This window comes from Nasonia vitripennis, chromosome 1 (genome assembly GCF_009193385.2).
Source record: "Nasonia vitripennis strain AsymCx chromosome 1, Nvit_psr_1.1, whole genome shotgun sequence".
In the NCBI taxonomy this organism is placed as follows: domain Eukaryota; kingdom Metazoa; phylum Arthropoda; class Insecta; order Hymenoptera; family Pteromalidae; genus Nasonia; species Nasonia vitripennis.
In genome coordinates, this window is record NC_045757.1 from 26,305,138 (window position 1) to 26,321,960 (window position 16,823).

General features: G+C 35.6%; 3 protein-coding genes across 3 annotated transcripts in view; 2 read left to right on the forward strand and 1 right to left on the reverse strand.

Moving 5' to 3' along the window:
- LOC100116837 (aquaporin AQPcic) overlaps positions 1-15,522 on the reverse strand; it is a 31,708-nt gene extending 16,186 nt beyond the window's left edge. Inside the window, exons 1-2 of the mRNA XM_001601181.6 lie at positions 13,634-15,522; positions 12,065-12,214 (exon numbers count right to left, since the gene is read on the reverse strand). Coding sequence (XP_001601231.2) covers positions 12,065-12,203 — 139 coding nt within the window. The 5' untranslated portion in view covers positions 12,204-12,214; positions 13,634-15,522. The remainder of the gene's footprint in view (positions 1-12,064; positions 12,215-13,633) is intronic.
- On the forward strand, positions 562-1,680 carry LOC100116801. The gene is made up of 2 exons (XM_003425308.4): positions 562-733; positions 1,091-1,680. Exons 1-2 carry the CDS (start codon positions 612-614, stop codon positions 1,536-1,538), a joined length of 570 nt encoding a protein of 189 aa, XP_003425356.2. The 5' UTR covers positions 562-611; the 3' UTR covers positions 1,539-1,680.
- LOC100680245 lies at positions 3,258-4,444 on the forward strand. Its single transcript, XM_003425307.4, has 2 exons — positions 3,258-3,378; positions 3,874-4,444. The coding sequence occupies exons 1-2, from the start codon at positions 3,359-3,361 to the stop codon at positions 4,367-4,369; spliced, it is 516 nt and encodes a 171-aa protein (XP_003425355.1). The 5' UTR covers positions 3,258-3,358; the 3' UTR covers positions 4,370-4,444.
- Positions 15,523-16,823: the final 1,301 nt, after the last annotated feature.

Below are 16,823 nucleotides of genomic sequence, written 5' to 3' on the forward strand. Positions count from 1 at the left end.
TAATGAGAATTTTCGGCTCTCGTGGTATAAAATATACCAATATACTTAACTTTATACCGAACACACGATGCTTGTAAACTGTTATTCGCGTTTTAAAAATACTGTTCTTACATGTACAATAACATTAGAGAGAAACTTCGTGAAATTCCCAAGAACATACCAACTGTCGAAATTCTCATTACTCTATTTCACATGCGAACACCCGATCCCACCGTTACACGCTTGTTTTCTCGCATTGAAACAAGGGCAACAGCAGTAGTTGAGCCATAAAGCTATCTACGTATGTATGTATAAACAAAATATAACGTGCAATCATTCTCTGCATAACTCTAGCCATAAACATTCACAACTAAAATTTCTGATTAATGCATCACCATCGAATCAAGCACAGCAATTTTTTAGAACAAAAGATCAGAAACTGACTCATTGCACGCAATTTTTCTGGAATACTCAAAAATGTGCTTTCTGAACCCCCCCTCCCCCCCCCCTTTCGCTAACCATGTACTACGTCATAGCATTATCGCATACGAAACGGATGCCACATCCTTCTTCCTGCAATATCTTCCTAATTAATACGTTTTTACGCCAGCAAGCGATTACGCTATCAGTAAATGCATGATAGTAGTCACAAAAATGTATTAGCAGAATATATAATATTCCATCTCAGCATTTTATTTAGTTACTCTATCGCTGCCATTCGAAGTGCTACGATCATGTTAAAGTTGTCCGTTCTGTGAGTTTCTTTACAGTTTTATAATTGGCTTTATATTATAGTGTTAGTGATATTGAAAAACTACGATTAAGAAGTGATCACACGATTGAATAATTAGACTATTTATCATATTTATTTTATCATAATTAGATGTTCTCCGAAAATATCTAAAACGGCCATGAAATTACGCTTTTGATCTTTAATGTCATAAAATTTAATGCCCATAATTAAAGAAAAAATAATTATCTTTAGTGGAATAAATGACATGGCACACCTTTTGTAACAAAAATATAATCATATTAATATTACTTAATTTAAATATATTTTTTTTAAACCATTATAATTTTTTTTATCAAGCGTTTGATTTTATCATTTTAGCGTTTTGCTAATAGCTACGACGCTCCAGGCGGTCCCATCGTTCGCACAGTACCCATGGCGCAGAGGTCATCGCGCTCAAGATTCAGATATGTCCAATGACGTTTCGTTTGTGCCTCCCAACAGGCATCATGCACGACACCATGAAGCTCCTCGCGCACTGAGTGTTCAAGAGAGTAACGAGGAACCCAAAGTTGATGAAGTAGCCCAAGAAAAATTACAAGAAGTTTATGATAATTTGGCCGATCACATACTGCAAGAGACCTCTCCGGAACATCGCTTTGAGGTAGCGAAACGTTTAACTGAAGGCTCAAAGCGCGAATGGAGTAGTATCGGGGAGTTCTTGCAATACTGGAGCAAAATGATAACGGAATTGAAGAAAGAAAACGAAACGCAAGAACAAATTGATAAAGTCGTGGAAGACGAATACGACAATGAGATTATTGAGTAAAATCTGTAATCTATATAGGCGCTTGTATACAAGATCTATGTAATGTTAAATATGTATATAAGGAACATTCTTATATTTTCTGTATAAAATAAAATATAATAGCAATTTTTATACCGTAATAAAATTCACTTATCTTTTCATATACCATTTATTTTAATCAAAAACCCACCTTGAATATTTCAACAGTTAAGTAATAAAGTATATATAAAAACATATATTTTATTTTAATAGATAAGGATATAATATTCATAAGTTATAACGATGCAAGTGGTGATAATAACCTTTTTTCTATTAATGTTTACTATGCGTGAATTTCTAATTAATATTTTTTTTAATTTTATGAATTATGTTATAACTAAACATTTCGGAATTATGCATGATTCGTCGACATACTTACAATGTGCCGACTACGTTATCTCATAAACTTTGACCGGACGTTTCTTAACTATTCTGCTGTTTATGTGAAACGTACTTTTATAATATTGTGTATCGAATCAGATAATTATCAATTTCGTACAAGGAAAATCTGAATGAAAAACATCGGAAGTTTTACTAATTTCACGATTTATATTTATATAAAGGTTAATTTAATAGAAATCTTGGTTGTTTTGGTCGATATGAATATTTATTGACTTTGTGCACATTCATATCTTATCGGAGGGGGCTATTACATCGCCAGTATCGTTGAATAAGAAACAACATATATTATGTTATTTATGCAAGAGTATTATTCAAACCAGATCTGTACATCCTTTATATTACAGAACCACTAAAACAAAAACGTTATACTGCTATAATGTTGCTATTTTAGGCTGAAACTTTTGCTAACCATTCAAAATCACTGCCAATTTTTCGAGCATGACTGTCATCGATTCCTGTACCTCTAAATAAGATAATTAATGACGCATTTGCAACGCGTTATCTCATATTGATGAATAAATATCGATGAATAAATGGTAACAAAATTTTAACGAGAATAATAGTTATAAAAAAAGCAACGTGTATCATCTAGTTAGATTTTGAGGTCATATGCAACTAAAGCGCAGTAGAGCGCATGTGCAAGTTTGATTGTAAAAAGCGAGACTTATCACTAACAAATTGACGAATTAAATTGGGCAATTAAAAAACGTAGACCACATTAGTTCATTCAGTTTTATCAAAGTTTTATGAAACTACATATCTATTTATGCAATATCAATACTTAAATTTTCATGTTTTTGCACATATAATATTAGGATATATTTAATGTAAATTTTACGATTATAAGTATAACAACATCGTAATATTTGTTTCGCATTCCAATAAGACGCCGATTCTAAAAGAATTGATCAAACGAACAAAATTTACAACAGTACTATCTTACAAGTTAGATAATAATGTTATTGATATAAAAATTCGTTCTCTGCATTTTTACTTTATTTATTTATTTATTTTTGTTAATTCATATGCGTTTTATTAATCAATTTTATGCATTCGCATTGAATTAATGTATGTATAATACTTTGCATTTATTTTAAAAAAATTAGGAGTAATATTTTTATTCACATTATTTGTACTTTTTTTAATGGTTTTGTATTGTATTTGATGCAATTAGAGTCGATTATTATCACAGCGAAAGAGAAATAATTAGCCGGATGAACCTTCCGGCCTCTAGTATAGTATCTACCTAATTATTCAATTAGTATGCTAAAATATAATAAATTATCAGAACCTGTCTGATAGTTGTCATTATAAGGTAGCCGAACAGATATGTATAAATTACGAGTTGGATCTTGCACTTCAGTTATTTCAGACTTGAAACTGAAAGTGCTAACATCAGTATGCTGAAGTCAACGGCTCTGTAAGTCATCTATATTATTTTGTTTAGTTATATTAACTAGAGATAATTTTTATATTCAATCTACAAAATAATAGTTACTCACTATAACAGAAATAATGTATTATTTTAACTAGAATTTACGGAAATTTATTAAGAGAGTTTCACAATTACCTATCAATAATTTGTTCAGCTTCTGGGCTTTTCGCTTATTTGCCACAATAGTTATAAATATTTGCAGCCTTTGATTAGTAGTTGCTAAAACTTATAGTGTCCACATCGTTTTATTTCAATTTTGTATTTTCGAACAAGTTTTTACGAGTTTCTTTTGTCTATTATGGAAAATCTGTCATTATTTGTGCTTAAGAAAAAAAAATTGCAAGCTTATAATTTACAAAGCAATAAAGATATAAATGGGAGACTTTAAATAATAAACTCTAATTAGATTGAAAGCAAATGCGAGGATATGAACAACTATTTTGTTAACCATTCATTAAATCATTAAAAATTATTTTTCAGTATTCTCCTAGTAGCGTTGTCGCTCTACGTTTCATCTACAACCGCCAAATCAGTATGGGCCAAACGTGAATCTAATCCCGTTTACTCTGTCAACGTACCAAGTGAAGATATTCCTAACGTAATCAATTCTGATGAATCAGAAGTTTCCAAGACCAACGAAAGCGCTAGTGATGATAGCGATGACGGTGAAATGGATGAAGAATTTTTGAAGGATTTCCTTTTTGTCATTTCTAAAATCATAGTCATCGCCGATGAAAGCAGCGAATCTGGCGAGGCTGAAATCGAAAAAGTTATGGCTGATTTCGAGAGGAAACACCCGGGCTCAGAAAAATTCTGGCAATACTTCGTGACTCAAATGGCTGAACTCGAGGACTTATCTGATGAGGAAAGCTCAGAATCTGCAAGCACAAACTCGAAGAGATCCGAAACCGTCGCTCGCTTTGGTAGACAAGCGGCACAAACCAACAATCTTAATGAACTTCGTAAATTATTTTAATTAAATATTAGTAAATTTCGACATTATTAGTGATGCAGTAAAAAATGGTTGAATACATTCAAATTTAGCGCAATACACTTTGTTTTCTTTTTTCGATATAATAACGGCTCAAATATGGCTCAAAAAACATACTCTCTCCTAAAAAATAATCATAAAATGGCGTCCTACAAGAAAAGTATCACTTTATAAATGAAACTTTTAAAATCTTATATTTTGTGCCACCTCACAAAATCCACATATGCATAGATTCCAAAACCAAAAAATCTGCCCATGCCCTCCACGCTGATATTTACACACCTGCTGTACCGAACGTAGGATCGCATTCTCCAAAAATACACAAGTATCCCCTGCAGCTACAGTGGTTAGATTCTAGCGCGCGCACCTTCGGCGTATTCTCCAGACCGTCTCCCGTACATTTGCATTATATTACCCTAACGGTTTACGCTGCACCCGGAGGTGTGCGAGTAAAGAAGGGGTTGAATTATTGCCGGCGTTCGCTTCGCTCTGCTCTACTTTCCCGCATTGCACAATGCTAGCTACGTCTGTGAACTATGCCTTTCCTCGATAAGGCGAGCGTATACGTATATAAGACGTCCGGGCAATCCTTTATGTGTTCCTCCTACGGCTGCTGTGTAGGTCTCTTTTTTTCACTCGCCACGGGCGGAATGCCTCGCGATTTGTCAGGAGACGCGCTGAAATGAAGACGCAGGATTGTCGCGCGGATTTTTTCGAGAGCTATTGTACGCGCTCTCGCAGGAGCTCTTGATTTATTTCGCGTAATGTAGGTGGCTCGCTCTGAGCTGACGATGATTTAACGTTGATGGGAAAGGGACTGTGATTGATATAGTGCGCATATCACTCGGCAAATGCCATGAGCGAAAGGATGTTTGTATTATTTAGGTATTCAGGTGGATGTGTTTATGAATTATTTATGGGCATTGAAGCCTTTTTGCTTTATTTCGTATGCGTTTCTTCGAGATGACGAGTCATTAACTTGGGTGATACGCTTTAAGAAGTACCTAAAAGAGGTATAAAATATACTTGTGCACGAGAGAGATAAAATTATACGTTGCTGCACGAATTTCCATTGAAATAGAACAAAAAAACTTCTGTCCCTCGTAAACTTCTGCTACTATTTAATTCAAACTCTCTAAAAGAGCTTTGATATCTTGTGCAGTTATAAATGCACGAGCGCATCAAGGAACCTGCTTTTCAGCGAATTCCGCATCTTGCGAATACCAAAAGATATCACAACTATTTCAACTATCGTCACGCAGACGCTTTCAAAAAAGCAAAGCAGCAGATAAGGCGGAATATCCCGGTACTTAATCCGATCAACGTCAGATTCTCGCATTCGATACTCGCGAAAAATCACAAAAAGTCAAGAGCGCGCATGCACGCGATTCTTCGTGGCAGCTATCGTTGCCTTGATCGACGCGTCGAACGCACACACGCTTGTTCCACTCGGAGATTGTAAGAGGGAAAGAGAAAGAGAGAGAGGACGGCGTGCATGCGCACCGAGTACAAGTGTGACAGTGGGTCAAGTTCGCGGGAACGGTGAATGCCCCCGACGTTTATACCGCGTCTTGCACATATGAGTTCGACGCTATGGAAGAAAGCTGGGTGGTGTAGCGAAATCTATTCTTAGGCTTTAATTATGAGGAGATGCGCGCTTCATTATTTTTCTTCCTCGAGATGTCTAATTTGATGATTAAGTTTGCGGTATACCGTGTATTAGACATTTTTGTAGACTTTTATTATGTGTACAGCTGACAGACAATGAAGGTTTTGTACAATTTTTTGCAAACCAGGGCGTAGAAGTTTAAATCATAATTGTTAAAGCAAATTTTTAAAATCCTGAAGCATAAGTATCTGCTCTTGATCTTATAGCATAGATATGTGAATTATATATCAAACAAAAACCCTTCGGGATATAGAAAATCAAAAGTTACGAATATCAGAGAGTCGCAATTTAACGACCATCATGTCGGCGAACTACAATATTTACATAATCATTGCTCTTCTTAATTGAAAGCACTAAATACCTAGATCGCTTTATAAATACACAGTCGGACAACCGGGACTTTCTCGAAAGTAACCAAGTGGAAAACGAAAATGAACGGAAACGTTTCTTTATCGGTAGCGAATTAAGATGCCAAGCGCAGTGTCCCACGACTGCGCGCGTCTAGATTTCTCAATTCGCCCGTAACGGGCGGTTCTTCCTTTATGTTCTTTTTTTATCTACTAGTAATGCGAGGTTAACGGTGCACGTTTGTGTGCAAATTTTTTTCACGACCCCTCTCTCTCTCACTCGCTTCCTTTTATTGTCGGATGGGAATTTTGCTTGGGGTTCACGTAAAATTCGCGCGCATTGGTTTTGAATTTTATGCAAAAACATAATAAAACGGAGATTATGCCGGACTAGGAGTTCGTTTCGAAACCAAAGAGCGAACGCGCTAGGGGGTTATATATATGGTTCGGCAAGTCGACTTTCGCTTGTTAAGGAAGGACGTAAATGAAATGGGTTAAGCTTCTCGAGCGATTGGCGACCGCGCGGTAGCTACGGATTTTGATGCACAATATGGCGAGGGGTATATCATGTCGGAAAACCAATTTACCGAGCATAGTGGAAAAAGAAAAAAAAATTGCGCTAATGCTGTTGGATTCAGTATTATATTTAATTATCTTGAAATGTTGGCAACTTTTTAAATGCAGTATTTTCAAAGTTGTGCAGAAGTGGGAACATCTATACTGCGCATGTATAACAATAGAATACGAGGGGTGTCATTAAAAAGAATGAAAACAAATTTTTATTAAAACCAGATCGCATGTTACCATTCATATAACCGAGCGACAAAAATTATTCGTTAGGCAATTTTTACGTGTCATCATAGCTATTACTTAATATTTTGCAACATGTAACAACTCGACAATTCTTTACAAATATTTTATGCTGAGTTATGTATTTTAACAGATTCAATAAATCGATGGACGATAAGAATTCAAATGTTTTTAAGTACGTGAATACCGTACGTATAAAATGACTTGATAAACAAATTAGATACACCAAAAACTTGACTGATTTCGTGTAAACAAAAGCGAAGCACACGCATGCGATTTCTACGTCATTATACACAAAGATAACAAAATCGTCAGGGAAAATTACACAAAAAACATTCGCGACTTACATCGGAAACTCGAAGTAAACCTCAAATCAATCCTCTTGTAAATTAGCGCGAAAGTAGCGTAATGTGCAGAAATTAGGCGCAAAGTGCGCGATTACGTAGACATCACAAAAACGCGATATTACTATAGTCATTAATCACGCGAATTGCCTAACGCGCCGCAAAGAATCGATGATGAAGAATGATCTGAAAACTCGCGCGCACTTTTGTCTCTCGTCGGTAAAAGTACGATACCACAAAGTCGTCGCAAAAGCCATTCGGATTAATAAAGGATAGCTCAATTAGCCATGCATTCAACAAGACGAGTGGGCTTATACATGTATATATAAGTCACTTGATGCGGTGTGCAAAATGCTTTTGGTTTGTGCGCCATGAGTGAGCACTGCCAATAGTAGTCACTTCGGCACGTGCTAACAATTCTCTTTCAGAATCTAAAAGGCTTATTTATGATACGTTTTATTAATTTAATTTGAGATTGCTTGGTTCGTTTTTGAGTGTATTCGTTAATAATATTCTTTACAGTAAGTCCGTATAAGAATATTAAAATTTTTTCCAAATTAACGGAGCATTTTAATGATTAAAGTACACTTTAGCTATAAAAGTTAGCATCATATTATTTTTTTTACTAATGTTTTTTTCTTTTATTTAATTAATCAATGCTACTATAATATAATGAGCAAGTAAAAAGTATTCTAATGTAATAATATGAATTCAGTACGTTCTATATTAAGCGCTTGAAGAAGTCTGTTGAATTAAATGACAATGACAAATGCATTGAATACATGCCATCGCTATTAGATCAATTGAAACAGTTATTCTTTGAAGTAGCAAACATTACGTATATTTTTTCTGCGATATATCGTTCAGTTAAAAGATAGATTATTCAATAAATGTTTGCAGACATCATTGCGTTAAAATATATGTCTATCTCTAGCTGATTTTAATAAAATTATAATGGAATAATTTTTAAAAATATATTAACAATTTAGACTAAATGTCATTGTACAACGTTAAACCTATATATAGTGTGATTCACGCCAATTGTTTTTTAATAATTGCTTTTTGTGCAAGAATACAAACGTTCGCACCTTTAATAGCGCATTGCGCAAACAAGTTGTGCAAAAGATAATCAAAATGATTTCATTAATGTCGCCTGAGTATTTTTAAAGCTACAATAGAAAATTTATTAGTATATACTTTTTAATTTGATTAAAATTCATTTAGACTTGCATACATTAAGACATTGAGTGAATTTCTTCAATGAGTAAAGTAAGTTTACTATATACTATAGAGTGAAAGTAAAAACTTTCAGTTAAAATAATTAAATTTACGTCATGATCGATGATTTTATTTCCAAACAACACATGTATCAAAAGTGCAAAACTATACACAAAATTTGAAAGTAGTCACCAAAGTCTACAGATATAAAAATCATTCAAGGATCTGTGAATAACGGAACGTGTTCTTACAACTCTAAAATATTTTCTCGGTCCAAATTAGTCGTGTTGAATAAATAAACTAGAAAATTTCGACATTTGAACGAAACACATTCCTAAAACTTGCAACAGGAAAAATCGACACACGAATTTACGCCTGTAATACGCGCAAGATTCACAAATTTGCATGTATCTAAGTATTCGTAACAGTACACACGAAATCCACGCGAAGGCACTCCAATCTCTAAATTGCATTCCCCATTAGCGCGCACTATCGCCTCTAAATCTCTCGAAAAATAATTTCGCTCGAACCGCAAAAACCTCGGCTTGTCATTTTCCGCTCGAGTTCTCGCCCTTTCGCCTGCCTGTCGGCATACCACATAGACAAACGCGAGCAGCTCGGCTGCGCGCGATAATCGGTCACCCCCCTAATTTCCTCGCGAAGTTCCGATCTCATTAACGGGCGCAAGTTACACTTTTTAGCATTCCGCATTGCTCGACCGCGATCGCAATTTCGAATCACGAGACTAGCGCGCACAAAGCGAGCCAAGAGTCTGCGCCCGCACTTTCTTTTTCGCTGCACGGAGAGAAATGGCCGGAACGATCGCAAGGCCTCGTGCATATAGCCAGGCTCGAGAGACTGCGCGAGAATGGACTATTTCTTCTATAGAAATTCGCTCTCGTCCTAATTCACTCGCGAAAACAACGCTTTCCAAAAGCTCTCCACGGCCCTTTCCGAATAATTAGACCGGCCTTTCTTTGTCCATTGTTTGTTATTCTTGGTCTTAATTATTCGCATACGTTATTAGGATTTCCTCCCGCGCAGTGTGGTCTATTTACGTTCTCGGAAAGTTGACTGTGGAAAAAAATGATTGTAAAATTTGTGGAGGAAAGTCTGGCTATTTAGATTACTTTGAATTTGCGAGAAATGCTCGCATGAATCTTATTATATTTTATGGATTTCTCGTCTACGTAAGAATAATTATTCGTTTGAATGTACTAATGTGAATAGTATAACTTCTTCCTCGTAGTCCGAAGGAATTTAATTTCCTTTCATTATAAAATCCAATGTGTATGTTATTATACCTAAATAAAGATCTCGTGAAATGTAATTTCTGGTCTGCACATTCAAACCAACGTCGCGAATTTCATGTTATAAACTTTTTTAAGTAGTAATTGAAACTTATTTTATTATTTTTAGACAAGAAATGATCTCTACGAGCAATCTTTATTAATTAATTAATGGTGCTGACGTTTCAAAAGATTAAATCTTTCTTCTTCAGGGCATCGATAAAATACATGAAACAAAACTTCGTTGACACATGTGAACTACAAGCACAGTTGTCCATGGGTATTAGAGAAATCATCGCACAGAGATGTTTATTGTTGCTCGTAAGGATGTTATGCTGCGAGCAAAGATTTGAAGAGGAAAGATTTAATCTTTTGAAACGTCGGCACCATTCATTAATTAATAAAGATTGCTCGTAGAGATCATTTCTTGTCTAAAGTTTAAAACAACAATGAGCATTAGAGTCTATAAACACTATACTACTATTGTTTTATAATTTTTCATTTCTCGTCAACATATTTTTTGAGAACAACTCATATAATTGTTATTATTTTGTAAAATATATTGTTCACCTTGCCAGTATAAATAATTTTACAAAAAATCAAACAATATTGGATACTACAGCAGTATTTTGTTTATGGGCTTTAAAACCCTCATGCAAGATGTTTATCGATTATTAGAGTAATAAAAGCAACCAGTACTTTCGTCGCAGAAAATCATGCCGTAATAAACTTAAAATTGCTTTGGCTCGGGATTCAGATATACTTTTTCAGGATGCAATTGTCTCGCATAAGCTGCAGTGACTCAAGCAAAACAATTTTTTCAAGTGTTTGTAAACTATTTAGTAACTTTTTCAATAATATAAAAGATCGTTTTAAATTGAAGTGGAAATGTTTCTAATAGTCATATCAGCTATTTCTGATTGTAATGCCACGATATTCGAATGAACGATCAAGTTCGTCAAAACAAACGCGTTATTGATTATGTGAATCACGGATAAGAAACTTTTTTGCATGACACACTTGACATACTGTATCCAGAATACTCTCCACGAACGTGTTTTCTCACACGAAAAAATTCCATGCGGATATTTTTTTACGGAAAAATTCTTAGCACACCATCAACGTATTTATAACTTATTGAAGTTCGATGAAGCTCTTTTATTTCACTTCGATTAATTTTTGCATCATCAACTAGATTAGTGATCGATTGTTCGAACACACTTTACAGAAATGATTGAATTTTAACTATAAAATCAATAATAAAAGATAACTATTAATCGACAAGTATTTACATTCGAATGAAATCAACAAGTGATAAAAGATATAAAAATCAAACATTATAATATATTCAATCAAAGACTTAGTTGACATACAAAAATTATAATCAAAGCAGATCAAATATACTTAAATACTAAGATGCATTATCGAAGTTTTTTCGAGTTTTACGGCAGAGAAAGCCGCAGTAGGCGGGTGTCGCAAAAAATAAGCGCGAATTGTGCGTGTACTTATTTTATTACTTTAGCAACTAAAAAGACTCCAAGCATATAGGAAACCAACAACTACTAACTATCGAGGTCCTAGCTAAACGATAACACACTGTTCTGTCGGTCTATAGAGTTGCAATTCCTCAAATCGCAAGACAGGGCTACGTTGCCAACGCGGCTCCTCATCGTGGTGAGAACCAGCGCGACGTGTGTCAATGTGCAACACGTCACACGAGTTAATACACATGAGCATAACAACGAAATGAAATCATGTATTCTGTTTACCCTAATCCGCAGCCAAACACGATCGACTTCGGTTCAACCGAACCGAGATACACACGTCAGTGGCGGCGGTGCAACGACGGATTACAAACGCCTCTGCGGATTCGTCAATAGCGATACATTGCCGCTGATTTGTCATTGATTGGTGTCAACTGCGGCGAACCGGTCGCGGGCGAAAAACGTACACTGCACATGCTAGCGCTTAAACATATGCGACACTATAATTGTTGTACTCACATGGCACGCAGAGCTTTTCTTTGACGCTCATGAGTCTGCTTGCTGTGGTCGACGGGATACCGTTACTCTTCGCCTTGCCCGTGGAAGAGTCCGTGAGGCTCGATGGCGATATTATCGAGATGCCACCGCCCTGCTCCATTTTATTGTAGCCTGTTATCAGCAAATAATCGAATAATTATTTTATGCAATACGCGAACACGATTATTCGTTTGCTATCTGTTTAGAGTTTCGATTGTTGTCGCCGTGATTGCACAGTGTTATTTGTGCCAAATAGGGTCAATGCTCAATTTTTCGCAGTCTTCTATATGAAGGTGAAGAAAGCGCATCGATTATAGAAGGAGTTGAGCAGGATTAAAACGTGTTTCTTAATATTTTTTGGTGAAAAAAATAAAATTTCCATCTGATTTATAATCATCTGTATAATAGACAACGTTTAAGTGTCTCTATTTGCGATAATCATTTTTAAGTGCTAAGAAGGTCGAAGTTTTAATTTTTTTTCGTATCATCGTTGCGTATAATTTCTATATAGTGCAAAACGAATTGCTTTTATCGTCACACTTACAAAATTCAATAATATTAATTATCAAAAATATATTTTTTTCCAATAATTTTATTTAATTATTATTAAAAAAATTAATAGTGAAAAATAAAATATAAGTATGGGATCGATTATTTTTATGAGAAATTGTATAAAAGATTTTTGCCATTTCAGTTTTTCTAAATTATTTTTGATGTAACATTTCATTCACAACGTATATGAACTACTTTATGTGGCTACGAATGCGTAGTCAAAAGAACTATCATGCGGTTATAACTATTTTAGTAGAAAGTTAACCTGGATTCAAGCCACTAGTTAATAAAAAGAATTTAGCACATTCGTTATTTCAGTATATGCCATTTAGATTGAACATTTGCGTATTAGGAAAACTCCAAAACTGTTTTTATCATCAGTATCGCAGATTAAGTAGTCACTGATTTCTATCTGATCTCTCATAAGTTCTATCATTTTCATATTTATGTACTATTTAAGCACGTGTAGCCAATTTCACCCACATGATGGCTTAATTCAATTGAAGTATTGGCACAAAAATAGAGTTTACGAAACATAATTGCTGGAAATTTTATTTTTCATGTCGTTTCTACTTGTTATTACTTATTGAGATTTTGTCGGTTAAAGAGCTTCAATATAATCAAAAATTTTGTATTCAATTAATTTCAGAACTAATTAAACTCAAGAGACGCGCGTATCATTACCACTTAACAATGCAATAAATCAGTGCAATTTTAAGGGTAAGAAGATAACGCGAGTCTTAAAATGTTTAACAAGACGACAGAGCAGCCGGCTCTTGATTAGGAAATTTACGACAACACGGACAGAATTATTTGTTGCTCTCGCGCAACGAGTTTTATGACACCTCAATTTTTAGCCTTTTTGACTTATCTTTACTGTGATTGATACCTCGTTAATCACCAAGACTCTACTCTAGTTTCAGGAAATTTTTAGCGCGAAAATTTTTACACTTCACCGACGATAACCATCAGAAAATTCAAAAACAAGTCCCAACAAACCTTGCGAGTCTCCTCTTCTTAAAAAATAAAAACACACTTCCCAAAGGCGTTTAACCCTTCGTAACGCACTTAAAAAGTCTCAGTCCCAGTCCTTGTCACTCAAAACAAACTCTCTTCTTATCAGCAACGCTCTTTGAATGAAGATCGATGATAAAAGTCAGCCAAAAGATCGCGAAGAATCGGCAGGTTGTCCTTTCCGGTGATCGAGAGCTCGTGTGTATGCGTCTCAGTGGCACATTTGAAATTCGATGTCGCGCGTACGGCTTGTGGATGAAGGACTGGATCGGTCCGTAACGCGCTCACCTCTATAAGTATACGAACGGAGGCAGACGGCACAGTAGCGACGGCAGTGGCGGCGGCGGTGGCAGCCCTCCTCTCTGCCAACTTTTCAGCCTCCCGGTGTACGAGAGAGTACATTCGAATGTGCCGCGAGCCAGCGAGCAGCACGAGAGAGACTAGCGCGTGACTTATTATGTGCCGGTGTGCTGCTGCTGTGTATAGCTAGATGTTAGATACTGCGTATGTATAGTGCCTACACGTTCGAAGATTTTCAGAGATTCGCAGCGTGTGTGTCTTTGGATCGAGCTATGTTTGTAAATACACTATAGACTGCGCACCCATTACACTATGCGGTTGAGCTTTCAGGCAGAATTAGCAGTTTTAGAGAAATTGACTGCATCTTCTTAATTGACCGGAAAGGAAATTGGTGGGATAAGAGTTTTTCTTTTATATACACACTGTATTTTTGCTTTAATGTTAAATTTTTCAACTGCGATGATGATGTAACGAAATGATTATATTACGCTGTCACTTGTTGCGCGCGGAAGTACGAATTGTATCGTTATGGCGGGAAATTTTTCAAAGCGGACTTTTGTTATCAGCTGCGAATTGTTGTAACAATAATAAACACGTCCTCGTCTTTGCTCATTATATACACAGCGAGAGCAAATTAAATTTACGTCAAGTACGAATTATATTTACGTCATTTATTGCAGCAATAATATAGAATTTGTGTCATAACTAGTATTAATAATTATAACTTATGTAATTTCATCAAATTGCTCAAATTGTTTGCGATACAAATAGTAACGATACTTGGAACAATGTTAAGAAAAAATCGAGAGTGAAATTTTCAAACTTTAAAAATGCAACCTCATGCAAGGAAGGAGACTAAGAATAAGTAAATACTGATTCTAAAATGTAACCAAGCAAAATTATGTAGCTATTACAAAAGCTGCGCCTGCCGAGCACATCTGTTAAACATTCCGAAACTGCAGACTTGTTGATTACCACTACTGTCTGCACACGTAACGAAAGTAATATGGAAGCTGCACTTCGCACATGTTTGTTAATCCTTGGACCATCAGCATATATACGACCTTCATTTTTACAGTAAGAATTAATTGAGTGCATCTGATTACTTCGAGATTATTTTGCAATTGATGTAAATCTCTTATCCCAAGAGCGTATATGCAGCACATTTTTCTTAATAACACGAGTCGGCATATCATTGCTAATTTGCAATGAGATTAGATAGATCGATAAGTGGATATAATTTTTTAACGTTCGTTACCCTAGAAAATTATCATCACACGACAAACAACAAAATGTCTCTTATTTATTTTATTAGAGCAGTCGTAACAATTAAACATAATGAAGAAAACCGCTGTGCAAATTAAAGTTATTCAGATATATGAATGGTTCACATATTCAATTTACTTAATACCTCCTGTGGTAAATACCTGTTTACTTCAAATTTTGTTAAATTGAAATTGAATTATGCTACGGACAAAATATATTATGCTCTTGCTGTACTAGTACTACATACTTTATTTGTTCCGTCATTTAATCTATAAATTTCGAATCAATAAATCTCGCGGGAAAAATAAGGAAAGCCGCGTATTTTTTCTTCATACATCCTAGAGAATTTCTAGAAAATCGAATGTTCCGATCGACTTAGTCATGATAAATGGCAATGATAAATCAATTACTAGTGAAAGGACCAAGAAAAGTAAAGAAAAGTGGCTAAGTAATGGACGCCTCGCGTTCATCAACTAAATGTCTGTAACAAGTTCAAGAACTTGTTACAGAAAACTTCTTCAAAAACAGTGCAGAAATTATTTTATTTTAAAAGTTATGAAAAAACAAAATTTTACCTCGATCTCGTAGGATACTTTATCATCCATTAAATTAAATACATCCTAAAATATGATTGTTGATAAAATATTATATTCTGTTAGCAACGTATTGTAGAGTAATCCTGATCACATCGATTTTTTATGTTTTAATAGCCCATAATTTATGACTAATAACTGCAACAATAAAATACAAGTACGGGCCGCATAGATTAATCTCACTATATAAAACAATTGATAAAATAACTACCCAATCAGTGTTTCGTCGAATTTAACTATACGATAAAATATTTTTACATCAAACGTACCGCTATCTGTCCGCAAAACACCGCGTCATTCGAAAAATTCCGAAATTTTCGGAAAACGTACACAAAAAAAACATTTTAGTCACCGGGTCATCAGTCCTAACAAAGTGAATACCATCAGACGACGTCGTCGAACGCGCTATGATCGGGGTCAAGTCGTCTTCGTTCCCGCTGCGGCCGCACCAGTTTGCTATATACTGGCGTCGAAAAAAAGTGGTAAATACGTGTCGTCGACCCCGTGCTCAGTCTAATTGCTCCCGTGGATTTCTCATCTTTTTTCTGTGACCTCTATATCACGCCGTGTGTTTTTCAATTACACGCGCGCGTGCCGCGTCGCTCGAAAATTCACGCGAAATCGTAAAATCGCGCGACGCGCTTGTTATCCGGAGTAAGTGCGACGTCCGGTGCGCGATATATATTAGAGGGAGAGAGGGAAAGTAGAATGAGCCGGACTTTCTCTTAACCGTTCGTAAACTTACGTTCCTTCACGGTTTTTTGATCCAGGAATGCTCGCGAAAATACCAGCGAGTGTTTATTGTTTTCTTCGCTGTGGGAATTACGCTGGGAATTTCCGCAGGTGTTATATGCGGAAATTCAGCTGCACAACGGCTATGTGCGCTGACCGTCGTATAATAGTGGTGTGGTGACAACGAAAAGCGAAATTTCACTATACTGGGGTTTTTTATTGTACGGTCATCGTTACACAATACTATAAAGGTGCTCTATGTATTATTTTACACGGCGGAGTAT

Excerpts from the sequence above, each read along its gene's own strand:
- LOC100680245 (XM_003425307.4), top strand. The coding sequence starts at position 3,359 with ATGCTGAAGTCAACGGCTCT. Across the intron at positions 3,379-3,873 it reads ATGCTGAAGTCAACGGCTCT|TATTCTCCTAGTAGCGTTGT; the intron begins GTAAGTCATCTA and ends ATTATTTTTCAG.
- LOC100116801 (XM_003425308.4), top strand. The coding sequence starts at position 612 with ATGCATGATAGTAGTCACAAAAATGTATTAGCAGAATATATAATATTC. Across the intron at positions 734-1,090 it reads ATGTTAAAGTTGTCCGTTCT|CGTTTTGCTAATAGCTACGA; the intron begins GTGAGTTTCTTT and ends TTATCATTTTAG.